At 47.3% G+C, this 25,898-nt stretch overlaps 1 protein-coding gene and 1 long non-coding RNA gene across 4 annotated transcripts in view; one reads left to right on the top strand and one right to left on the bottom strand.

Annotated features, from left to right (window-relative positions):
* PIK3CG (phosphatidylinositol-4,5-bisphosphate 3-kinase catalytic subunit gamma) overlaps positions 1–6,281 on the bottom strand; it is a 34,874-nt gene extending 28,593 nt beyond the window's left edge. The window contains exons 1-2 of one of the 3 annotated variants that reach the window (XM_077864018.1): positions 6,128–6,281; positions 1,050–3,062 (exon numbers count right to left, since the gene is read on the bottom strand). In XM_077864018.1, coding sequence (XP_077720144.1) covers positions 1,050–3,050 — 2,001 coding nt within the window. In that variant the 5' untranslated portion in view covers positions 3,051–3,062; positions 6,128–6,281. The other 2 variants (XM_077864016.1, XM_077864017.1) reach the window with 2 other exon arrangements.
* On the top strand, positions 743–8,500 carry LOC144292969 (uncharacterized). Its single transcript, XR_013360393.1, has 3 exons — positions 743–1,067; positions 7,139–7,208; positions 8,362–8,500. It is a non-coding gene; the product is annotated as an uncharacterized LOC144292969 (long non-coding RNA).
* Positions 8,501–25,898: the final 17,398 nt, after the last annotated feature.

Here is a 25,898-nt window from a genome sequence, read left to right as displayed (position 1 = left end):
TCAATCTTCTCCGTGGCACCACAAGCTATGGGGGGCGGGGGGGGGGCAGAGACGGGCTCTGTTGTGAACACTGCTCTATATCTAGCATCTAGAAAGGGGTTGGGGGGGAAGCGCTCAGTACGTGTTGTTGAATTAATGAAGGGACATGTCTGCGCTCTAAAATAAACATTTCTCTTCCAATTCCTTTACTTCCTCTTCCTTGGTAAGCAGCACAATACGATCTGGGAACTGCTGTGGTGTGCAGAACTGTGCCCCTTTTTTCTTCAACTTCCTAGGTAAACCTTAGGCAAATCACTTGGCCCCTCTGGACCACAGGCAAAGAAAGGCGTGAGAACCAGAGTGGAAATCCTGGACCGGACCTGTCCAAAGAGAGGGGCTTTCGAGGCGCCACCCCAGACACGACGTGTTATCCTACGGATTGTGATAAGCGTGATCAGAGAGGGTGACCTTTGCTCTCCAGGATACACTATCCTGACCCTGGAGTGATGCAGGATATTGGAGGCGGTGAAAAGAGCAGGGCCTGGAGGCAGACCTCCTGGGGTTGGTTTCTGCTCTGATGCTTTCAAAGTATGTGACCTGGAGCACGTTACTTAGACTCTCCGGGGCTCTGTTTCCTTGCACATAACACGCAAACGTTAATTTGACCTCCCTCATAGTTGTTGGGAGAGTTCAGTGTGAGAATACAGGAAAAACACGCAAATGACTTGGAGCCTTGGAGTCTGGGCACAAGGGAGGTACAATAAATCGCATCTGTCTCTCACTCGGTAAATGAGAACAAGGTTCTCCTGTGGGGCCAGTTTGCCTAAAAAGCAAAATTACTTAGGTCTTCAAAATGCTTACTGGCAACCCCTCCAAGTGAGTAAAAAAAAAAAAAAAAAAAAAAGTCAATGGGACAGTTTACTACCTTTTTTGACGTCGCTTCATCAGGTCTGTGACTGATTGTGACACTGCGGACAAAGGGCATTTGGCAACTGAGTGGGGTGCGCCCGTGTACATGCAAATAAACCCTCTGAGGAGAGTGCTCCGGGGAGCACGCCAGCATCCCCTACCTGGACCAGCTGCAGCAGGTAATGCAGGACATCATCGTCCTCCAAGCTCTCCAGTTTCTGAACTGCGATGGCTCTGACGTTCTCATCCGAAAAGTTGCAGTCCAGGAGTTGCATGGTTAAGCCCACGTCCAAAGCGCTTTGGTCCCAGACCTCCCGTCTGGCCAACAGCTGGTATGTTTTGGCCACGATCTCTTGCTGTCCCCATTTTACGGAGCTAAACAGCTTAGGATAGGCCTTTGGATGCTTGAGACTTTCGTATCGAAAATGCCAGAGCAATTCCTTGTCCTCGGCCGTGAGAGGGTTAAGGGGATCCGTGGCTATGATCGCCTCCAGCTGCTTGCGAAGCTGGTTGGGCATTTCTGCTCGAACCCGGTCCCCTTCGGGGTCAGGGGTGGGCCGATGCTTGGGCAAGGCTATGGGGTGACAGTAATTGTCCAGAAGAATGGAGATGGACATGGAGTTCTCCTTGTCGGGGTTGGTGGCCGACGTGAGCTTGTCGGCGTTGAAGCTGCCCTGGTCCTCGCCCTTTCCGGAGATCTGCCACATGTGGAGCACGTACTCCCCGCGGCGCAGCAGGAAGCGGTGGTCTATCAGCAGCAGGTTCACGTAGTAGAGGAGCTGGGCTTTGCCCCTGGCCTCGGACCCGGCGCCGGGCGCGTCGGCCGAGGCCTTGGCGGACAGCGTGGGGGCCTTGCTGCAGTAGACCTGCAGGTTCAGGAGGGCCCCTCGCGGCAGGTCCTTGATCTTGATGCTGAACTCCAGCCACACGTTCCAGAGCACCTCCTCCGTGAAGAGCTTGGGGCTGGTTCTCCTCTGGCAGAGGACCTGCTGCCCGTGCTGGATGTTGGCCTCCACGAAGACGGTGAGGTCGGCGTTGCGGGGCAGCACGGGGATGTCGATGCCTCGGATTTTGACCCTGAACCTGCGGTCGCAGTCCCACAGGGACACGGTGAACACGCTCTCGTGGTCCTTGCCGTGGATGGTGAGCTGCTCGTGGTAGCCGGTGACCCCCGTGCAGTCATCCACGAGCGGCCACTCCTCCTTCCTCACCTCGTCCAGGGCCGGGTCCGGAGGCGCGTCGAGCACCAGGTGGATCTCCTCTCCGTTCTTGAGGCACTGCCTCACCCACTGGAAGTTCTGGAGGGGCGTGTCCCCCACCAGGTACTCGTCGCGGCCGCACACGCGCAGCACGAAGTCCCGCTCGCTCTGGCCCTCGGGGATGCCCATCAGGGCCTTCTTCTTGGCCATCTTGGCGAAGAAGCTCCGGAGGATGGCGCCCGGGGTGTCGTCGGCCGACACCTTGACCGTCTGGCTGGTGGTGCCGCGGTGGATGACGATGAAGACGCAGTTGTTGGGGATCCTCTTCCGCAGGTAGTCGGGCAGGGGCTTGGACGTCACCCACGGGTGCATGGCGTAGAGCTCGGGGTCGCGGCCGGCCACCTCCAGCATGCGCGGCGTGACCAGGCGGCGGCGCGTGAACTCGAGCTCGTTGTCGTGCACGTTGCTGAGGTCGGTGACGTCGTAGCCGATGAGCGCCGTGAGCTGCCGCTGGAAGGCGAGCGTGGCGGCCGAGGGCGCGCGCCGCTGCACCACGTGGATCTGGCCGGGGCTCCGGTGCAGCAGCTGCCAGTAGCGCAGGCAGTCGAGCGTCTGCACCACCTGGTACCGGTCGTAGATCTCGTACCACTGGCCCTTCTTCTGGTAGAGCAGCACGAAGTGGTCGGGCCCGAGGCGCTGGTAGAAGTCGGCCGCCGCGCTCGTCTCCAGCGCGCGCAGCCACACCTGCGCCTTCATCTGCTCCACGTTGCCGTGGCCCGCCACGTGCAGCAGCGCCGTCTCGGGGGCCTTGCTGCTGCGCTGGCTGGTGGGCAGCACGAACTCGATGGGGATGAGCTCCATGGACGGCAGGCCGGCCGCCGGGCCGCGCGCCTTCATCCTCCGGCGCCGGCGGCGGTGGTCCTCCCTCAGCACCACCCGCGGCTCACGGCCCTGCGGCTCCATGGCCCGCGCCACCTGCGGGCGACAGCAAGGGCTGCGTCACGCGGGGGCTCGGCGCTGGCGCCTGCCCCGGGGCGGGAGAGAGCCCGGAGGGGGGCACGCGGGTGGGGGTGGGGGTGGGGTGGGGAGCGGGTCCCACGAGGGCTGGTCCCGGGGTGGGAGCGGGGTACGGGGGGGGGGGGTCGGGAGCGGGGTACCCGGGGATGGGGAGCGGGGGCCCATGAGGGCTGGTCCTGGGGTGGGAGCTGAGTACGGGGGGGGGGGTCGGGAGCGGGGCACCCGGGGATGGGGAGCGGGGCCCACTAGGACTGATCCCGGGGGGTCGGGAGCGGGGTACCGGGGGGTCGGGAATGGGGGCCCATGAGGGCTGATCCCGGAGAGATGGGTATGGGGTACTGGAGGGTCGGGAGCGGGGAACCGGGGGGTCAGGAATGGGGGCCCACGAGAGCTGATCCCGCTGCTCAGTGTCTGGGTGCCTTGAGCTGTTGAAGTAATCTCAGCACCTGTCCCCCCCCCCGCCCCCCCCAGGGGTCAGCCGGGGTTAGGAAAACCTCAGAGGGTGGAGGTGAGGCTCAAATAAAGTAATATCCTTGTTCGGTATGGGCGACAGGTATATGGGGGGTCATTCATCATATCCCTTCATTATATCTGAAGGTTTGATTTTTTTAAAAAAAGATTATATTTATTTATTCATGAGAGACAGAGAAAGAGAGAGAGAAAGAGGCAGAGACACAGGCAGAGGGAGAAGCAGGCTCCACGCAAGGAGCCCGATGTGGGACTCGATCCCGCATCCTGGGATCACGCCCTGGGCAGAAGGCAGGCGCTCAACTGCTGAGCCACCCAGGTATCTCTAAAGGCTTAATTAAAGAGAGAGAGAGAGAGAGAGATGTGAAGCACTCATCTCTACAGTCCCTAACGGGTTATAATGGCTTAAAGTTGGTCATCGTTCTTCAGCACACTGGAATGAATAAATGAGCAAGATCATGCAGTTAAAGGACAGAGTTCCAATCTACAAGTTGCACCATGAGATGTTGAAACCACCCCACTTTGAAAAACAGGCCTTCGACTTGTTTCATCTTTGTTCAGTCTTACACTTCTCCTTGGGACCCAGACACCTCACCCAACCACGCTTCACATTCTCGATTTTTCAAACTGTCTGGATCAGGTTTCTCCTCCCTAGCCAACTTCCTGTCTTTTCTTTTCTTTTTTTTTTTAAGGATTTTATTATTTATTCATGAGAGACTCAGAGAGAGAGGCAGAGACACAGGCAGAGGGAGAAGCAGGCTCCTTGTGGGGAGCCTGATGCAGGACTCAATCCCAGGACCCCGGGATCACAACCTGGGCCGAAGACAGACACTCAACCACTGAGCCACCCAGGTGCCCCCTCTTTTCATTTTTTCCTTTCTGGTTAGGAAAGGTAGTAATTTCATTTGATAATATTTAAAAAATGCCACAGTCGGTGAAGCTGCAAGCAAGAACATTGGCAGATATTTACGTTTTGGGATTGTGAAATGTGTACACATTCCGGCTGTCGTTGCCACATTAAGGCAGTATCTTAGAGGAGTCCCCCCGGGCTGTACTCTTCTAGTATGAACATTCAGATATTTTTGACTTTGCACCAATTCATTCTATCTGCTCTGCCTTCGGTAGTGGAGAAGCCACAGGATGGAAGGAAGGATTTCTGGACTCCAGAGACCTGCTATTTGGACCCAATCGATTATTTAACTTCTTTTTTTTGCCCTCATATTTTTCATCTCTATAATGAGAATTCATAACTGTATTCTCATCAGCTCACTCTTTCCTCAAATCTTTAATAAGTACCTACCCTTCATAGAGCAGTTCAGTTAAAATGTGACAGGATGCCATAGGAAACCCTTCAAATAAATACTAAAAATATTAAAATTGAAATACAAACGAGGCGCTTTAATATTTAGTCTCAGTACATGGTAAGATATATTCTAAAGAAGAACCAAACCTTGATATAAAAATAAACGTTTCAGGGATCCCTGGGTGGCGCAGCGGTTTGGCGCCTGCCTTTGGCCCAGGGCGCGATCCTGGAGACCCGGGATCGAATCCCACATCGGGCTCCCGGTGCATGGAGCCTGCTTCTCCCTCTGCCTATGTCTTTGCCTCTCTCTCTCTCTCTCTCTCTCTCTCTCTCTATCATAAATAAATAAATAAATAAAAATAAAAAAAATATATTAAAAAAATAAACGTTTCAGAGGCTATCATTTACTCTCTGAAATGACTAATGTTAGCGAGACTCATGACTACTTATTTCCTTAATAGCAGACCATTTGATATACACCAAAAAGGAGAGTTTGATTAAAAGATAAGAAAGACAAGTTTCATTAGATCCAAACTTCCATTCGAATCTTGACCTAAACTTACTTTTAAAGTCAATATTCCCTCTCTTAAAATGTTATGAAGTTGTATTTAGTAAAGACATGAAATCAACTGTCCCAAAGGACTCTCCCCTGCAGCTGTTAATTCACTGTTTGGTCTGTGGCTACACTGTAGAATAACTGCCAAAGAAGAGAACTGTAAGATGCATTTATATTGACAGCAAGTTGGACTAAAATAGGTCCAAGTTTAGGCAAAGTACAAGTACACAGCAACAACTTCTGCCTCAGTGATCCCAAGCCATCTCCCAAGCTACAAGACGCAGAAGAAAACGGACCGGCTAAATACTCACTGCTTTCCTTCATGGCCGTGCCTAAGCAGCTCTCTCCTCTTAAGAGAAGGCGTCAGGAACACTGGTAAGCCCAATAAGCACTAAACATGCATTTGGAAGAAGGTGAAGCCGGGCTGGCATAAGCTCCTGTGCCCTCCCTCTTCCTCCCAAACAAAAACAAAAACAAAAAGGACAGATGCACCTGCAGAGCTTTTGCCGGGGCCTTGTGGATATCCACACGTATGGGCTGCACTAGACAATGAAACGGAGACATTTAGTGGTGGTTATCATCTCAAGAAGCAACAACCATTCCAGATAAAAATATTCTAGCTGAGACGGAAGTGTCACTATTTCGAGTCAGACCCAACAAAGGGGATAAAAAAAAAAAAAAAGAAGGAAGTAATACCTGATAAAGCAGCGGAGGTGATGATGCTGAAGGATCATTTGTTTAATTTTTGAAAACAAAACAAATTCGAATCTACCCAGTGTAGCCTCTAAACTCTTCCGCTTTTTCTGGGTCTCCCTTCGTATCCAGATGCAGAGGAAGTGTTGCAGTTACCAGGAAGGAAGTTTTAACCAAGTTGATTATACGTGTGATTGCTCATTTTAAAAGTGTCAGAAATGCATTTCCTGTTATAGCACAGAGTGAAGCACCAGAGTGAAGTGTTTACCATATATATATTCTGCTCTTTGAGTGAACTTTTTTAAAAGGGGAGAGACTGAAACAAATTAAAATACACATTCGTAAGACATAAACACACGAGACGTACTTTTTCTAGGCTAGTTCTTAGAAGAAAAGGCCTAACAACCACAATATTAGAGAAACATCCTGGTAGGAAGATTTCAAGAGGCAAATGAAACCCATTAATTCTGCAAAACTCATTTAATTAATTAATTAATTAATCTTTCTTCGTGGGAATTCAAATGCACCCTTGTTCAAATGCTGTAACTGAGGGATGGAAGGAGAGAACCTAGTGATCCAGGGGCCTGAGTTACCAAGCTGAACATTTTCAAAGACGAGGTCTGGGAGCTTGCTTCCTTACCTTGTTGAGACATTTCTCTATATTTTCAGAGCGTTCAGGGTCTGAGATATCACTGTTGTGTGTGTGTGTGTGTGCGTGCACGAGGGTGCACCCATGAGTGCTGTAGGGTGAGACTTACTGTGAGCAGTGATCGGCTGCAGAAAAAAATAGAAGGTTCCTCAGTGTCATGGGAAAATTGTAGCTCTGAGCACTGTCACACCATGAGATAGTCACTGAGAGATGGCTCCTTAGTCCCATGGGGGTAGAGAATCCATTGAAAAGCCATCCTAAATAACGTTTAGAGCAGTTCGGTATTTTCCAGGTGACCTCAATTCCTTCTAGAACCCCCAAGCCCACTCAGATCCTGAGCCAGTTCCTCTCTTCTTCATCCTCAGGGTTTCCCATTTGGGGGTTCATCCCCAGTGTGGGCTCTCATGGACTCCAGCTGAGCCCCAGGAACAACAGGTAGGATGGCGCTAGCCTCACAGCTTTCTTGGACACATATAATTGAGAGATTCTCTGCGTTACTTTGACATCAAGATAAATCGTTGTTGATCTGATCTATCTCATTTCACAAAGATCCTCTGGGTCTTAGATTTCTGCAAAAAGTTTCTTTTCTTCCTTTTTAAAGGAAGATTTTATTAATTTATTTATGAGAGACACAGAGAGAGAGGCAGAGACACAGGCAGAGGGAGAAGCAGGCTCCCTTTCGGGGGAGCTGGATGTGGGACTCGATCCCAGGACTCCAGGATCATGCCCTGAGCCAAAGGCAGATGCTCAACCACTAAGGCACCCAGGTGCCCCACTGCAAATAGTTTCTATCAGTAGTCAAATAGTACCTATAGTCGTTGACAGCAGTAGGTAAATCATTTGATTCAGACTGCCTTCCAAATACTTGGAAGGGCCTCATCAGCTTCCCAAGGTATATTCCTTCGTAGGAAGAGTCCCTTAGGAGGCTGGCAGATTTAGAAGTGTCAGAGTTGGCGCTCTTGGTTGATTCTGAATGAGGGCCCAAGGAACCGTGCTGGAGGAGCTTGCCAAGCTGTGCTTCACCCAGAGTGTGGAAGGGGAGGCTAGTGGGGGGAGGTGAGCTGGCCACAGAGGGACCACGAGCTTGGTTCACTCTGTTCCCAGACCATTGAACAGATTTCTCCATAGCCCTGGCTCATTCACACTCAGGGGGCCACATCCCAACCTGGTATCTCCCCCCTGCCACGTTATTCCAAAATGCTAGATGCTGGCTTTCGGGTCTCCTTGCCACTGAAAGAACCGCTCAGCTAAGTCCTATTATGCAAATATTGTCTGTTCTATGACTAAACTTGCAAACAGTTCAGGCTTTATTGGTGGTTTGAGATTAAAAATACCCTGCCCTTCCCCAAATCCTAATATAGCCACTAAAATTTGACTATATGTCATATGCATTCCAAGGCAGAAGTCATGGTCAATGTCTCCTTCCTTTCGGTGGATACTTCCTCCTTGCAGAGGAATCATTTACTAGTTAGGGCCTCTTTCATCCTCAGAAAACCCCTAGGCTTCATCATTAACCTACTTTTTTGGTATGTGTCTCTTTTCATCTTTCTCTCCCCTGTGATTCTCCTGTGAATCTCCATGCATCTAGCACCATGTTTTACAGACAGTCGACATACATGACCTTCTGTATGTCACTTCCAAGCATCGCAGGAATGACAAGCAAGAAGAGCTGAGACAATAACACAGTAAGATCGATCAGTGGTCAATAAAATAGATTGAGACATGCAGTATGATAGTATGTATAGGTCAGATTGTTTAAGTACATTATATCATGTTTGTTATAAAAATACAACATTTTGAGAGAGGGGGTCACCTTGGGTGGGATTTTAAAAAAATTTTAATATGCAGAGGGAGGCCTAGGATTTAAGGGAGGAGGAGGAGTCATAGGGAAAGGTTTCTAAGCCTTAGAGTATCTGGGGGACAGTGAACAGATCTGTTTGCGGAAATGGAGGGATTATGAAAGACAGCAGTGGGAGGTACGGAGGTTCGGGAAAGACACGGGAAGACTGGCATGTGCTTCCCAAACTTATTTCATGTCCCAGCACATGTGAATAGCAACAACATTTGTATGGTGCACTGGGTACGATGGACTGAATATTCCTGTCCAACCCTCCAATTCATACATGGAAATCTTATCCTCTAATGTAGCAGTATTAGGTGGGGACTTTGAGGATCTGTGTCTTTGTAAAAGGAACACCACACAGCTCTCTGGCCCTCTTTCTGCCATGTGAAGGCACAAGAGAATATGGCAACCTGGAAGAGGGCCCTCACTAGAACCTGACCCTCAGGTACCCTGATCTTGGACGCCTAGCGAGAAATACATGTCGGTTGTTTATAAGCCACCCCGTCTACAGTATTTTGTTATAGCAGCTCAAAGTGACTATGTCACTAAGGTCAAGCCAAGAGGCTCCTCAAAGCACAAGACAATGCCTGCCTCCCAAGGCCCTAAACCCTTTTGGGGCACACTCTTTGGCAAGCTCTGTGGTTGGTGGTGGTTGTTCCTGGTCGGGGCAGCTATCTGATGTAGACATGTGGGTATCTCTTTGGCTTGAGAAAGCACTAGAATCCATCTTTTCACATTTTTTAGTGTAGCCTCAGATGGCAGATACAATGTGAACAAAACTGCAAAAAGTCATTTTAACCCAGCAATGGACCTTACTTTTATACCTTGCTTTGATGTCTGGGCACACGTACGAATCTTTGTGAAGCTTTTTGGTCCATATCTGGTAAGATGAAAGAGAAGCATCCTGGTATTGTAGAAACACTAGCAGTCATGAGACCTAGATTTATTTCTGCTTATTCTCTGGGCCTAATATTTGCCAATCCATCTCTCTCACCTTCCTAATCTACCAAAAGGACAACCCCCACCCTCATAGGAAGTTGTAGTCAAGCTTCATGTTTCAATGGAACATAAACTTATTTGACTAAAAACCATCCAAGACATCATGTTGGATGTTCTGGAGGACATATGATTCCAAGTGTCACTCAACCAATACGACATACAGAGGAAGAAGAGGTCTGTGCCCTTCTGCATTTCTTTTTCCAAGAGAGAACTTTCCCAGAAGCTTCCTGGGTTCCCTCTTGTCTCTGGCCAGAATTGTGGCAAGTGCCCACCTACCCCTCAGCCAATCATTGAGAAAGGGGATAGAATTTCCATGAGTGGTTTAAACGAATCAGGATTTTCTCTGCTGAGTGCCTGGATGGCAGAGAAATGTGGACACCACAACAAAATGTCAGAGCTCTGAGAGCAAGGACAGAGGGACACTGGGGAGGGCAGCAGGAGAGTTTGTCACAGCCTTGAATGCTATGAGGGAGGTAGGCTATTATCATGCCACATGGGTAGAGGGGAGCCCCTCCAGGTTTAGAGAGAAGAAGCTACAGGAAATCATCACCGTCAACACAACACAACTGCAAGGATCTACAGCCCGGTCGAGTTGCCTGTGGGGCGTTGGCATGTATTTTCCTTTCTTATTAGCAGAAATTGGCCATTGAGAGCACTTTTGCTGATACAGCTTAGTAAGCACTTCACAAATCTCTAGGGAAGATTTTTCTGTAAATTGAGTTTTAGAAATCCCAATTCCTTAGCATGATGTACCAGACTATTTGTGATCTGTCCCTTTTGTTCTACCCTTAACTTGATGCCTTATTTTCTAAATCACCCCCTCATTTGAGTTCAACTCTTTCTGCTCTCCCACTTGCTGTGCTTCGCATGCTGCTCACGCTGCTCCATCTCCTCCCCTTAGTCTTTTCTCCTCTCTCCTTCCCCCATTTCCTAACCCCCTCAGCCATTCAAGCAACTCCTCTTCTTCAACACTCCATTTGCCTAACCCCCTTGGGCAGGGCTTTCTGGTTTCTGGAGAGCATGGGGTGAGGAAGGCTTTTCTTTACATTGGTAACTACCCCAAGAATAACACCAAAACCAAACCCTCCCATAGCACGTTCTATGGGACTTAGGTTGTTCTGAGCGCTTTATTTTTTTGTATTTATTTATTTTTGAGTGCTTTAATACATTAATTTATTTCATCCTCATAGCATGCCAAGGAGGGGCACAACTCTTACCCCACTCACAGATCATGAAAACGGTGCACAGACAACCGGCTTAAGTGGCTTGCCCCAGGTCCCAAGCTGGCAAGGGGCAGCTGTCACGGTGCTTCTCCAGGCGAGGGTAGCTGTTTTACTGGGCTGCCTCCTCGGTGAGACTGTGAGTTCTTGGGGACAGTGACTGCTCTGCTCATCACTGAATTCCCCCGGGGCCTCACACAGTGCTTGGCACATACAAAGCCAGGGCCTTGATAAATAGTTGCGGGATGGATAGTTTGTATAGAATATCTCTGTTTTGGAAATGAGTGGGCTCCCTTGCATTCGCAGGAAGCAAGGGGAATATTGGGTGATACTCCTGACGGAAACTGAAACCCAGGCATCCTCTCCCTGCCCTCTAACTATCTAACCCAAAGCCCTGCAATTTGCCTCCTTTGGAAACTTCAGAACAAGAAATTCAGGGAGGAAAATAGCGTGCAGAGTGTGGAAGGTGGGAAGAAACCCAGCTGAACATCATAAGGAACTATAATGCTTTAGAAACATTCCCTTGAGGCCCCCCCCAGGTGGCCCAGTGGCTTTGGCTCAGGTCGTGGTCCCCGGGTCCTGGGATGGATACTGCACCCAGCTCCCCACAGGGAGCCTGCTTCTCCCTCTGCCTGTGTCTCTGCCCCCCCCCCATCCCCGTTTCTCATGCATGAATAAATAAAATCTTAAAAAAAAGAAAAAGAAACATCCTCTTTTTAGCCCCTCTGCTGGATCCCATTTATTAATCCTTTTTGTTGTTCCCTGAATAAAAGGAACTGAAATAGAAGACCCCAAACAGCCTGCACCACCCATCCCTGTAAACACACCGTGGATGCCCAGTCGCAGCCCTGGGCCTCTGCCTTCAGGATTCGCTGCAGACTTTCTAGAATCCTTATCAACTCCCTGCACGCCCACCTACCACCTCGTCACATGCCCGTCTCTATCTCACGGTCCGAGGTCCCCACTGAGACAAAGCTGGCAGCAGGAGTGACGCTTGCAAACCCAGGCCGGTTCGTGGGTTCCCTGTCCCCGGGCATAGCGGAGACTCGGTGGACGGGCCCGAGGGAGCCGCTCCCAGGGTGACAGCCTCGGGCCTCGGGGGCCTCGCTCCTTCCAAAGCCCTGCGTTCTCCGCGGGCAGCCTGGGGGGGCGCAGCCGGTCGGAAGGCGGCCCCAGGTTCAGGAGAAGAGTGCAGGAGGGCGCGGGGGTGGGGGGGCAGGAGGGCGGGGCGCGGGAGGGGGTGGTTGGGGGGCTAGCGGGGCGGGAGCGCCGACCCGAGCCCGCTTCCCCCGCCCCCCCATCCTCCCCCCTCTCCGGTCCCGGAGCCCGGCCCCCCCCCCCGCCCCCAGTCCCTGAGCCCGGTGCCCCCACCCCCGTCCTCCAGCCCCGTCCCCGAGCCCGGCCCCCCCTCCGCCCCCCCATGCACCCCCCGCCCCCCATCCCCCCCAGTCCCCGAGCCCGGTGCCCCCCCCGCCCCCCCATCCTCCTCCCGCCCCTGCCCCCAGTCCCTGAGCCCGGTGCCCCCCCCCCCCGTCCTCCACCCCCGTCCCCGAGCCCGGCGCCCCCCCGCCCCCCATCCCCCCCAGTCCCGGAGCCCGGTGCCCCCGCCCCCTTCCCCGCCCCGCCCTCCGAGCCCCCCAGCCCGCCGCCGCTCCCGAGTCCGAGTCCGAGTCCGAGTCCCGCCGTGCGTGGGTTCAGAGCGAGGAGCCCGCGTCCCGCCCCGCCGGTGCCGGCCCCACCCCTTCCCCTCGGGCCTTCCTTCTCCGAGGGGCTTCGCCTCCAGCGCTCATCCAGCTGCGCGCTCGCTCGGCGGTCACTTTCCTGCGCGTCTGTCCCCCATCGATACCGATGAGAGAGTGTTTGCCTGCAGCTATTTTTACTTAAGAAATGTCTGAAGCGTAAGCTCCCTCTCCCGCTCTCTCAGTTAAGAGGCCCCCTTCGTTGGCTGACCCTTGCCGGGCCCCTCTGGGGCCGTGCTGGCGGGTGGGGACCCCCGCGGGGAGCTTGCAACACAGCAGGGCAGACTGTCCGCCTGCGGGCATCACCCGCAGATGAGGCGGGGAACCTAGGTGAGCCCTCCGAGCTGCCCCGCGGAAGGGTTGTAGGGGTGCAGAGCTGCCTTCCCCCGTGAGCCTCCGGAGGGGAGGCCTGGAGAGGGGCGGCGGGGAGAGCAGGTGGGGCTGGGCAGGCGGGGGTGAGCCCGAGGAGTGTTCCAGCAGGAGGCCTGTAAGCGGCCTAGAAAGAGGCCAGGAGACCGGGGCTGTGGCCAAGTCCTGGCATTCCTGACGGCGTCAGGGTGAGAAGCTTTCTGTAGGATTCCTTTAAGTGGGAAGAGCCACACTGAGCAGGGTGGGGTGGGAGCACGTCACTAGGGACTTTCTTTTTTAAATTAACAGCTTTATTGAGGTTTACTTTATATTCCCTTTAGTTTTAACCTTGCAAGTGGTTCTCTGGGGCAAAGGCGACAGTCCTAATGTATTCATTAGGATGTGCTAACTAGGCTAATCGCGTAACAAAATCTTAATGGTTTATTGCCTTCTCTGTCGTAGGGCCAAGCTGGTTGGGTAGGGAGGTGCTGTCCTAAGCGCTCATTCAGTAACCAGCTCCAAGTAGCTGCTGTCCCCTTGGGCTTTGAGGCCCAGATTGAGTCTAAGGGCCCACATCACTTGTACTGTGACTTCACTGGTCAGAACTCTGTCACGTGACCCACCCAACCCCATCAAGGGGAGCTGGGGAATACCCTCTGTCTGTGTGTCCACAGGGAGAAAAGCAACAGCATTCTGTTTACAGCAACATAGTAGGGTCGATTCGGCTTTGATGAGCATGATAAAATCTAAGTAGTAGTATCATACGTCTAGGTTCACGTGGGATGAATTAGTTCTGTCATGAGACACTTAAAATGTGACCCATTGGCATTAGACAATGATGGGGTGATTGTATCTCTTCTTCATGCGGAATGGTCAGTGATAAGTAAAGGCTTTTACGAAACCAGACACTGGCAGTTCCCCGCAGTTGTCTTCTCCAGACACTCTATAAAAAGCAGTTCTTCCTTGTATTTACCAGCAAATTCTCTTCTAGTCAGGCGTTGCAGTTATCCAGAGAATATGCATCAGAGACTGGAGAGAGATTCGTGAATAGCTAAGGAAATACGTTGATCTTGCCATTGTCAAGGCCAATCAAGACATTTTAAAATCACACTTAAGAGTATGTTGTCAATTATTAATACTAACCCGTCAGTATTAAAGTTTATCTATCATAATCCAGGTTGATTTTCAGAAACTTAAAAAATAAAACTATTTTTATTTTTAAGATTTTGTTTATTTATTCATTGAGACATAGAGGGAGAGGCAGAGACCCAGGCAGAGGGAGAAGCAGGCTCCATGCAGGGAGCCCAATGTGGGACTCGATCCCAGGTCTCCAGGATCAGGCTCTGGGCCAAAGGTGGCGCTAAACCGCTGAGCCACCCAGGCTGCCCAAATAAAACTATTTTTAGTAAAATGTTTATATGTATCATCAGCAGAGTAGGGGATTGATGGAAGGTCCAGGTCATGTAGTCATTTGAAGACCAGGCAGACAGAGGCTCCACCATCTTCAACGTGTGGCTTTCTAGATTGCTGCAGGCATCAACATCCAGCCAGAAGATGACAGTGGCATATGGCACAGGAGATTTTTATGGGCTGGGCCTGAAAATGGGAAATGACACTTCCATCTACGTTTCATCGACCAGAACTGAGTCATGTAACTATACCTATTGCAAGGGTCTGAGAAATATAGTCTCTTTTGCAACTCACCAGTGACTACCCAGTGGTAGTGATGGGGAAGGTCATCCCTCTTTGGTGAACAGCTAGTCATCTCTGGCACAGTGAGGCTACCTAACTTCTCTCTCTCTCTTTTTTTTTTTTTTTAAAGAACTTACCTATATATCCTGGCTCTACCCAAATGTGAAATACTAGGGATGTTGGTTTTAAGAACAAAAAGGAGATTTTGCTTTAATATGATGGTTCTAAATGGATGAAATATTTTGTTGTTATTGAGTTGATACTATAAGTTTGTTGGATTGAGGATATGAGTCCCAAACAGAGGGATAGATTGTGTGGATGGTTATCTGGTGCCGATGTCCAGAGGAGATAAGAAGCAAGGCAGAAGGGATAGCCAGTAGGGCTGTTGACAAATTTCTCCAGTTCTCCTAGAAGGCAGGAGGTAAGACAATATTCCCTTACCCCCTTTGAAGTTAAGATGATCATTGATTTGCTTTGACCAATGAAATATGAGCAGAATTGTGTCACAAGCTGTTGTGTTTCCTCCCCTCTGCTGTGGAAAACTTTAAGCACATGTGTACATCTTGAGATGTAACCTTGTCCACATGGCCCCAGAAAGGCTGGGATCAGCAGAGCTCCCCAGTTCACTCACGTTGAGCATGTATATGGGCAGGAAATGTACTGTTGGTGGGTCAAGCTACTGAAATCTTGCAGTTGTCTATAGCCAAAAGCAAATCTAAGCATGCTCTGACTGCTACATCAGGTAAAGGTTCTTGAAAAGACAGGCTGTCATAATATTCTGGATCAGATTTTAAAAGGTTAAATTTCACTCTAGGGAATTTGAAATGTAGAGATGTTTTGAGTGAAAGATTTTGTTGATAATCAACTTTAAGTGGTATAAACCGATCCTATGTCTTCATCAAAGTACAATTTATCCAACTTAAAAATACTTAAAAAAGTGATGCCATAAACTTCTTTATTATAAAAAATACTTCAGAAACAGCATTTTATCTAATGTTTTTAAAGTACACAATTAAAGAAAAATAACATCTAATTTCTTTTTCTAGCAGGTTTTAAGTGAGATGTAATTTTCAGAGTTTTAGATGTAGATTTTATTAAGTAAATTATATATAATTTTTAAAAATCTTTGTTCATAAAACTGTTCCTCTTTCCCCTCAGGGAGTTTGTGTGGCATTTCTTAGAACTTCTTTTTTTAAAATATAAGATTTATTTATATATTTTAGAGAGAGAGAGTGTATGCATGTGTGCGTGTAAGTGTGCATGTGAGCAGTGGGGAGGGGCAGAGGGAGAGAGAAACTGCCATGCAGACTTCCAGCTGAGTGCAGAGTCCAGGCTCTATCCTAGGTCTCTGAGATCATGACCTGGGTCAAAAGCAAGAGCTGGACATTTAACTAACTGAGCCACTGAGGCGCCCCGGAACTAACTTACTTTCTTTCTTTCTTTTCTTCTTTCTTCTTTTTTTAAAAAAGATTTTTATTTATTCATGAGAAACACAGAGAGAGGCAGAGACATAGGCAGAGGGAGAAGCAGGCTCCCTGTGGGGAGCCCAATGCGGGACTCCATCCCAGGACCCCGGGATCATGACCTGAGCTAAAGGCAGATGCTCAACCACTGAGCCACCCAGGGGCCCCAGAACTTACTTTTTCTTAGTGGAATTGAAATAACTGGAATTAATACGAGGATCTTTTTCTTCTTTTATTTCCTCAGTTCTGCTTTAAAAATTCTATGATTGCCATATTTAAATCACAGTGTCAGGATATTTACCACCAGTGCCAACATTCACTTGGAAGCCTTATATCCTCTGTCCCAATATGCCTCATGATGAACAAAGATGACGACAGCGGTACGAACATCTCAGCATGAGACAATAGGTTGTGAGTCTTTCCTATTTTCCAGTGTAGCAGGAAGTTCAAACCTTGGTAGGCAACAGGATGGGCTACCCTAGCATTTCCTGAATGCCAGCCTTTGCTCTGGCTGTTAGAACCGTCTGGGAAACTTGTTAAAAATGTAGGTTTGGGATGCCCGGGTGGCTCAGTGGTTGAGCATCTGCCTTTGGCTCAGGGCGTGATCCCGGAGTTCTGGGATTGAGTCCTGCATCGGGCTCCCTGCAGGGGCCTCCTTCTCCCTCTGCCTGTGTCTCTGCCTCTCTCTCTGTCTCTCATGAATAAATAAATAAAATCTTAAAAACAAAAATGTAGGTTCTTGGTTTCACTCCCATTCTCCCTGAATCAAAACATCCAGAGAAGACCTGGGAATCTGCATTTTTGATAATCTCTCCGTTGATTCTGCTGGACACCTGGGTCTATCTCAGCCAAGGGCATCAGGGACCCTCCAGAAGGCAGAACATGGCAGTGTGCTCTCCATCCTTTCTTGGTCATGAGGATATGTGCACTTGTCTGTTTGCCCCTAAACTATCTTGGGATGTGAGATGGTGAGATCCTTTAAGGAGGAGAAACTTCTGATAAAAAGTTTGAACTTTGAGTTAACTAAATATTTACCCCAAAAGATACTTTTTTTTTTTTAAGAGAGAGAGAGAGAGGAGGGGAGAGGCAGAGGGAGAAGGAGAGAGAAACTCAAGCAGACTCTATGCTGAGCGTGGAGCCTTATGCGTGGCTCGATCTCACTGCCCTGAGATCTTTGCACAACAGAATCTTGGTATGTACAGCATACCTCTCTATCCTTCAAGCAACCCAGCCTCAAATTTAACTTGATGTTAAAAAAATCTAATTTGACATTAAAGTGATTTTTCAAGCAAAATTTCTAAGATACTGTTCCCTGGAATGTATTTTGGGACATGTTGACTCACATTATTTGGCTTCTTCTCCATGTGCATGTGTATACATGGGTACCTACACAATCTTATAGCATCATCATGCACAATTTGGTGGCTTCCCCAAATGGCAGCCCCAAAGCACTGACTATCCCATGGCTGCTGTGGGGCTGGGATATTGCAGATTGCAGCTTTAGAAAGTGGGATGTAGTGAACAGATTGGCAATGGAAGGTTTGGTGTCTTAGTCTATGTTCCTCCAGAACGACAGCCTCCAAATTGAGACAAGGATTTGGGTGCCAGAAGTTTACTTGGGAAATGATCCCGGGAGGCATACTGATAGAATTAGATGGGGAGACAGAGAATGGGGGGAAGGTCAATAAAGGTTATTTCAATGACTACTGTGGGCACAAGGGCTCAATCCTGCTGGGACACTCCAAAAACTATGTGTGCAACAAACTCCAGGAACATCCTACTGACACGGGAGGAAGGTGATTATTATATATAACTAATCAAAAGAACACAGTCTTGATGTGTATTTACCTGCACATATAAAGTCATCTAAGTCTTTATCTCAGATAATTTAAAAAGTTGATCTCAAAATCATTTTTTAAAAAGATTTTATTTATTTATTTATTCATGAGAGACAGAGAGAGAGAGAGAGGCAGAGACACAGGCAGAGGGAGAAGCAGGCTCCATGCAGGGAGCCTGACATGGGACTCGATCCTGGGTCTCCAGGATCAGGCCCTGGGCTGAAGGTGGCGCTAAACCACTGAGCCACCCGGGCTGCCCTCAAAATCATTTTTAAAAAAATTCTTTGGACTCTCTTAAACTCAGGCAGTCATAGGATCATATGAAAGAGTTACCTGATGAGAAATAATTGAACTAGTGGGAGAATGGGAGCAAGAGGAATTTGGAGAAGCCATTTCATTCCCCTTGTTGAGGTACCCATGGCCTAGACCAGAGAGTGGCTCTGAACATAAAGAAGAATGAGTAATAATTGCAGGCAGCCTGGAGGTAAGTAAGAAAGGAGTGGACAGAAGCAAAGGAATCTCTAAGATGTTAAGCCCATGGGGATCCCTGGGTGGCTCAGTGGTTTAGCACCTGCCTTTGGCCCAGGGCGTGATCCTGGAGTCCCAGGGTCGAGTCCCAGGGTCGAGTCCCTGTCCCAGGGTCGAGTCCCAGAGTCGAGTCCCAGAGTCGAGTCCCGCATCAGGCTCCCTGCATGGAGCCTGCTTCTCCCTCTGCCTGTGTCTCTGCCTCTCTCTCTCTCTCTGTGTGTGTGTGTGTCTCTCATGCATAAATAAATAAAATCTTTAAAAAAAATAAAAAGCCCATGGACCAGGAAGATAATGTTACTTTTGACAGAAATGGGAAAGTGAGGAAAAGATCCCATTTGAAGGGCCAACATCTTGACCATCACTTATATTTGGGGCTGAAGTTTATTTTTAACTGGGATCGACCGACTTCACCCTTCCTTCTATTCCTTTCAACAAATACATGCTTTACTTTGGCACAAGGATTTGCTGGATAAACCTAATATCTGATAGGAATGACTGAAAATTTGGTGATATTATAAACATATAATTTACACTTCTGATTTGGAAAGATTTATGTAAAAAAGTTAAGAGTCCTAAAGGGTACAGACAAAAGATAAACTCTAAATACACAGCAAAATAAACATATGTAGTACTAAGTGAATTAAATTCTTATTAACGTGTGAAATAATGAACTTTTAACCTCTGCGGTGAATTCTATTGCAGAAGTAGCTTTAATTGGCTTCATACAATTGCCTTGTTAATATATGTAAATTAGCACCTAGCGTCTCGCCCCAAAGTTATTTAATTTTAATACAGCTTTCCCTCTGAGTTAGTGTTTTCTTAATTGAACCAGTCTGGTCCCCAGTCTCAATTAAACTGCCAAATTTCATTCTTAGATAAGAGGATATTCTCAGATATTCTGACTCAAAAAGCTTTGTTTATATCACATGTCAGAATATCATCTTTGACTTTAATATAAAAAGATGATCTGAACTGGTTACTAACTTAAACAGGCAGCATTGTTACCAATATATCGTAGGGGGTATTTTATATATAACTCCATATGCTTATGTTCCATACAATGATGACAATCACGGGAAATATAAGCTATATGACCAACTAGAAAAAAGAAGAAGGACAGAGAAGTGGAGGAGACAAGGATGAGAGTAGTAGAGGGCTGGAAGAATGAAGACTGGATTTTAGGAAACAAGTATGACTTAGGGGTGAGAGGAAATCCAGCCATTCAAAAAATAAGAAGAAATACACAGAGAAATAGAAGAACCAGGAGAGTGTGACAGCAGAGAAACCAAAGAAGGAGAGGCTTCCAAGAGAGGGTGAAGGTGGCTGGTGACCAATCAGGTAAGAAGGAGCAGATGAAGGTGCTGGACAGATCATTGAATTTCATCAGGAAGTGTTTGGTCATGACATGGAAAGAAGTTTTGGAGGGAGGGGAGGATTGGTGTCATATTGAGGTGACAGTGGATATGAAAGAACAAAAGGAAAGTAAATAGGAACATAGGTGAGATTCAGAGAAGAAATTACCACCTTTAGCCAAGAATTCCCTGCTGGCTCCCTTGAAATGCCTGGTGCACTTCAATTAATGACTGAAGCAAATCTATTCGTGGCTGTGATTCATACTCAAAACAATGTCTCCACGTTGTGTTTTTAATTACCCAAGACACGGATTCATTAGCCAGTGCGTGGACACCTAATGATTAGCCCACGTAGTTGGAGTTGTGGTGTTATTAACGTGATTTGGATCAACGTTCCCTTTACCATGGATTTACCTGGTCACAGAGACTACAGAGGCTGTTAACTGCAGAAGGAGAATTTTGGTCTCTTTAGATCAATGAATCTTACTTCTCTGAGAGTGAAAGAAAAAAGTTGAATCTCTAAATGAGAAAAATGCTCAACAGTAAGAGTAGATGTGGGAACGTTTTGCATCTCCCTGGGGATCCCCTCACCTTCTATCACAAGCCTTCTGCTGCATCGGAGTTTGTTGGTCATTTTCTCTCTTGAAAATGTGCTCTCTTGGCTCACCTGGTGCTAGCTCTTCCCTGGTTCTCTTCTTCTCTGACTCTCCCCTAAGCCTCCTTAGTTCCTTTTTCTCCACCAGCTTCTCTCTCTCTCTTTTCAAAAAATATTTTATTTATTTATTCATGAGAAACACACACACACACACAGCGGGAGAGACATAGGCAGGGGAGAAGCAGACTCCCTGTGGGGAGCCTGATGTGGGATTTGATCCCAGGACCCCGGGATCAACACCCTGAGCTGAAGGCAGATGTTCAACCACTGAATCATTCAGGTGTCCCTCTCTGCCAGTCTCTTAAAGGGTATTTTCTTTTCCCAGGTACAGTCACCAGCTCTCTTCTTCCTTTTTGCCTTTCCTCCCCCTTGATCTCATATCCTGCTATGGTATCACCTATCACCAACACTCAGGTGATCTCAGATCTTCATGCTCAGTTCCCTTTTCCTAAACTTAATATCCGTAGTCCCAGCTGCCTACGGAATAGCTACTCTGAAAGATTTTTATGAGGTACCTTGAACTCAATAGTCTAAAACCAAACTTGCAGTCTCCTCACCCAATGTCTCATTCCCCACCACAGCCATTCTGTTTCCCTTAGTTGATGGCATCAGCATCTACCCAGCCAACTGAAGTAGAAATCTTGGAGCAACCCTCATACTTTCGTCTTCCCATCTCCCACATCCAGTTTGTTTCTGAATTGTGGTCACTCTGCTCTTTGGTAGTTTACTAGTCATTTGTTCATTCATTCATTCATTCATTCATTCAACAAATTAATCTATTGTTGCTGGACCCTGGGGTAATGATAACAAACAAAACAGATAAAGTCCATGTTCTTGGAACTTATATATGATGGGGGAAATAGACAACAGACAAACAAATGCATAATGGTGGCTGGTATTAATTGCTAGGAAGAAAAATAAAGCAAGGTAAGGGAACACAGAGTAATAGAAAGGAGTTGCCATTTTAGATACATTGATTAGAGAAGGCATCTCTGATGAGGTACAAATGAAGAGAGAGCTGAGTAAGTGAGGGGATGATCCCCATGAATGTCTAGACATAACCCAGCTTCTGCATTCCCACTGGCTCTGCCTGGGTCCAGTCTTCACCATGGTTCTCTTGAGAGTTTTTGGGCTCCAGACTTCATATTTCTTGGTCTCACATGACTTCTCACTCCTTTCTGGCCCTGGAGTGTCCACCACATAGTCAGTGCACTGAATTCTTTTTTTTTTTTTTTAGATTTTATTTATTTATTTATGAGAGAGAGAGAGAGAGAGAGAGAGAGAGAGAGAAGCAGGCTCCATGCAGGAAGCCTGATGTGGGATTCAATCCCAGGACTCCAGGATCACGCCCTGGGCCGAAGGCAGGTGCTAAACCACTGAGCCACCCAGGGATCCCCTGAATTCTTTATAGTTCTTTGAACATACCATCTTTTCCTTTCCTTAGACATGTTGTATGTGTGTTGCTCCTTTTGTCTGGCATGTCCCTTCTCCAGCAACACTGCAGGGTGAACGCCTAGTTATCCTTTCCATATCCTTGTAAACTGCCCTAAATGTTTTCTCAGATAAGGCAAACAGGAATAAGTCATCGAATAAAATTCAGTCTAAATTTTACCTTTTTTTTCAATTTTTGAAACTCCTATAAAAACCTAATTTTCCCCTCTTCAGCACTGCCAAAGGTTTTTTTTTTTTTTTTTTTTTGGTTTGTTCTTAGAACTAGAATCTATTGCAGGGCTTAGCAAGCTATTGCTCTAATGGACCAGAAAGTAAATATTTTAGGCTTTGTGGGCCATATGGTCTCTGTCATAGCTACTCGGCTCTGCCACTGTAGCATGAAAGCAGCCATAGATAATATGTAAATGAATAAGCATGGTTATGTTCTGAGAACATTTATTTACAAAACAGGAGGTAAGTCGCAGTTTGCTGATCCCTGATCTATCAGCATCTTGTATTGTAATCCCTAGTTTATTTTTCTGTTTCCACAATTAAATTATGAGTCCTTTCAGGATAAAGGCCCAGTGACTGTACATTATTCCTCTGTAGTCCTAGCCTGTGGCCAATTGCTTTTTTGAATGGTTGGCCACACCACCATCTTCCATCCCCCATGCTCTTCTGCAGTGTGATCAACCACTGCACTTCTAGAGGTGAGGTCTCATTCTGCTCCCTTGAATCTGGGGTGGCTTGTCGCCATAGAACATTGTGGAAGTGAGGCTGTGTGATTTCTGAGCTGAGATCTGAAAAGGCCATGCTCTCTGTTTCTCTTGTAACACTCACTCTGGGGATGCTCCCTCTGGAAACCCAGCCACCATTCTGTCAGAAGCCCAAAACATCTGCAAGTGGAGAGGCCACTTATAGATGCTAAGATCTACAGTGCCAGCTGCACCCATATTTGAGTCTTCCCAGCCCAGGTACCAGATAGGTAAGTCAAGAAGCCTTCCTATGATTCTCGACCTCACTCCCCATCCTGTTGTTCCAAATCCATCAACTGAGGCCCCAGGTACTGTGGAACAGAGTAGTTACTGCCTCCAGCTGGCCATGACCAAATTGAAAATTTGTGTGTGTTCTACTCCATTAAAGGTTTTTTTTTTTTTTTCTCCCTGAGATATAATGGACATATATCATGTATGTTTATGGTGCCCAACATGTTGATTTGGTACACTTATGTGTTGCAAATGATCACCACCAGAGCTGTTAGCTATTGTATCTATCATACTATGTGATTACTGTTTCTCTTTTTGTGATGAGAACGTTTAATATCTACTCCCTTAGTGACTTTCAAGTATGTAATACAATATTATTAATGTAATCACCATGCTGGATATTAGATTCTAGGAAATTCTGAGATGGTTTATTACTTAGTAAAAGATCATTGGAACATAGTCCATGCTAGAGGTTTTGGTTTTGGTTTTATTTTTAACATTAAAGCAAGGACACAAATAACCCGGATGTCATTTTGTCTATGATGTGTGATTTTCACTTTAGTTCAGTAAGTGAGGGGTACCTGGGTGGCTCATTCGGTCGGGTGTCTGACTGTTGATTTCTGCAAGGGTCATGGTCTCAGGGTAATGGGATAGAGCCCTGCACTGGACTCATGCTGCGTATAGAGCCTGCTTGGGATTCTCTCTCCCTCCCTCTGCTTACCCTGCTTACTTTCTCTCTCTTTCTCTCAAAAAAGAATTTCAGTATGTGATATATATGAATGTAAGTTAACATTCATCTAAATCCTACGATCTTAAACTAATATTTTGAGATGCTTTAATCAAGAATACACCTTTTATGTAGTTACTTAATTAACACTTTGAGCCCTCTAACTGGGAATCCATATTCCAAGGAGGTTAGCACTAGTGTTTTAAGCAGCGACATGCAAGTCTACACCAGAGGGCTTGTTAATTAGCATAAGGGATGTTGGGAATAATATTTCATTGGTGGAATATGTGGTTTAAAAATATGTGGTAAGTTAGAAAGATTTGAGAGGCCCTTGAATAAATAAAGTGTAACAGCCAGCAGGCCCAGCAACAACACTTTTTTGGAGTTAGGACCTAAGTTCTAGAAATCCACTTGGTCCTGTGTTCTCTGCTTAGTGAAGGAACATGCCACCTAGGTTTGCTGACTCTGCTCTCATAATATTGTTGGACCCGCCTCAGAGGGAACACTTTTCGCAAGGGGTTTATTGGAATATATAGCCTAGGACAGAGAGCAGGGACTTCTCTTAGGGTAACCAGGTTTTGTTCCTGATTACTAACAAATTCATGTATGTGACATTAGATTTGAGATTTCTGTTGTATTATCCACCTAATAGTTTGTAGAGTGACAGCCTTACTTCTATCCTGACAATTTGTTGATTGATCAAATTAGCTTAGGTTGGTTTGCAACACAGAAATACTGATAGCTCTGTCTTGTAAAGGGGATCAAAATATTTTCCAGCTTACACTGGGTTTCAATTGTGGGAAAAAAAGGAGATTCTTTTTGTCAAGCCTTGTGGCACATGGGGGCAATTGCTGTTGATGATGTGATAGACAATATATGGCTAGAGTTTATTAATGAGCGTCATGCTGAATTGTTTCTGTGATTTCTTATAGAATGTGACACAAACACAACCCCACTCAGGGTTTAGGATTATGGATTGAGCAAGGTGGGCTGGTTAATGAACCATGACAAGCCGACTCTTTATGAGGTTCATGAATAGCATCACTTAGCATGAAATAATCACTTAGCCCCTTTGAATGCCATTTTGGTTCACTCTGCATGTTACTGCGAGACAAGTTTTGATTTGCAGACCCTAATGGCTATGGAATTGGCATTAACTTTGCAGATGTGCTATTTGTTTGAGAGCAGCGTTAAGTAAAGAGTGCTGCAGAGTGTGTTAATGGCCTGTAGCCACTCTAATGGAGATGTATGCCTCCACTCTGATATACTTAATTACCAATCAGCCGGCCCATCTTTAGGAGGCCTCTCCCTGGCTGCAGAGAACAAAGGATGGCACGGTTTGCCACCCCTGATACAGCTGGCTGCTTCCTCTTCTGATTTGCAGCTGTGTCCTCGAAATCTGCTAAGCTGTCCCACAGGCATCTCAAAACCAATGGTCTAAAGCTGAACACAGCATTCCCACAACTGACACCCCCTCTTTTCCTGTGCTCCCTATTTCATTAAATGACACCACCATCTGCCCAGATGCACAAGCCAGAAACCTGGGGATTCTCTTTGACCCTTCCTGCTTCTCATAAGCTGTATCCAACCAACCTCAGGTTCTGCTAAGTCGAACTCCAAAATAATGCTCACTATACATCCATTCATTCTGTCCCACTGCCACAACTGTAGTCCAAGGTGTCACCATGCAGTATCTGGGTGACCTAATGCTACCTGACCTCCTACATCCTTTGCAGTAGGATGTTATGTGAGATGAAGACATATATTTATTTTACTCCTGTATCTTTCTTTTCCCTCTTCCCCAAATTAAGCAGGATCCATAATATCTACAGTGAGTATCTACCACAAAGAATAGGAAGAGTAGGATCTAAAAACATCAGTAACAGGCTGTGGGGCTGGGTTATTTCATGAGTAGGGAAATGCCTGGGGTGAGTCTGCATGACTAGCTCATCAGGAATTATATGGGTCTGCCTAGACATCCTTGATGGTAGTGGTTCACTACAGCTGACATATCAGTGGGGGCCATCTGAGTCCTGTTCCTGGCCAGGACCTCTGGGACCACAGTGGTTATTGCAGAAATTTCAGGTTTGTGGGTGGAAGTCTGCCTTCCTTCCTGCTCTCTCATCTGGGGTTGCCTACCATCTTCCCATCCAGCCTTGCTCTTACTTCCATGTCATTCCTCCGCTCCTCCTAGGAGATTGCCATAATTAACTTATCCTTGTTTGAGAATGAGGGCTAGATGGAGGACTAGAATTCATGGCAGGCTTGTTATGCATGAATTAGGACATCCTAGAACGTATTATC

Source organism: Canis aureus, chromosome 21 (genome assembly GCF_053574225.1).
Source record: "Canis aureus isolate CA01 chromosome 21, VMU_Caureus_v.1.0, whole genome shotgun sequence".
In the NCBI taxonomy this organism is placed as follows: Eukaryota; Metazoa; Chordata; class Mammalia; order Carnivora; family Canidae; genus Canis; species Canis aureus.
The sequence above is the reverse complement of the archived record's forward strand: the minus strand, read 5'-3'. Positions and strand labels throughout refer to the sequence as shown.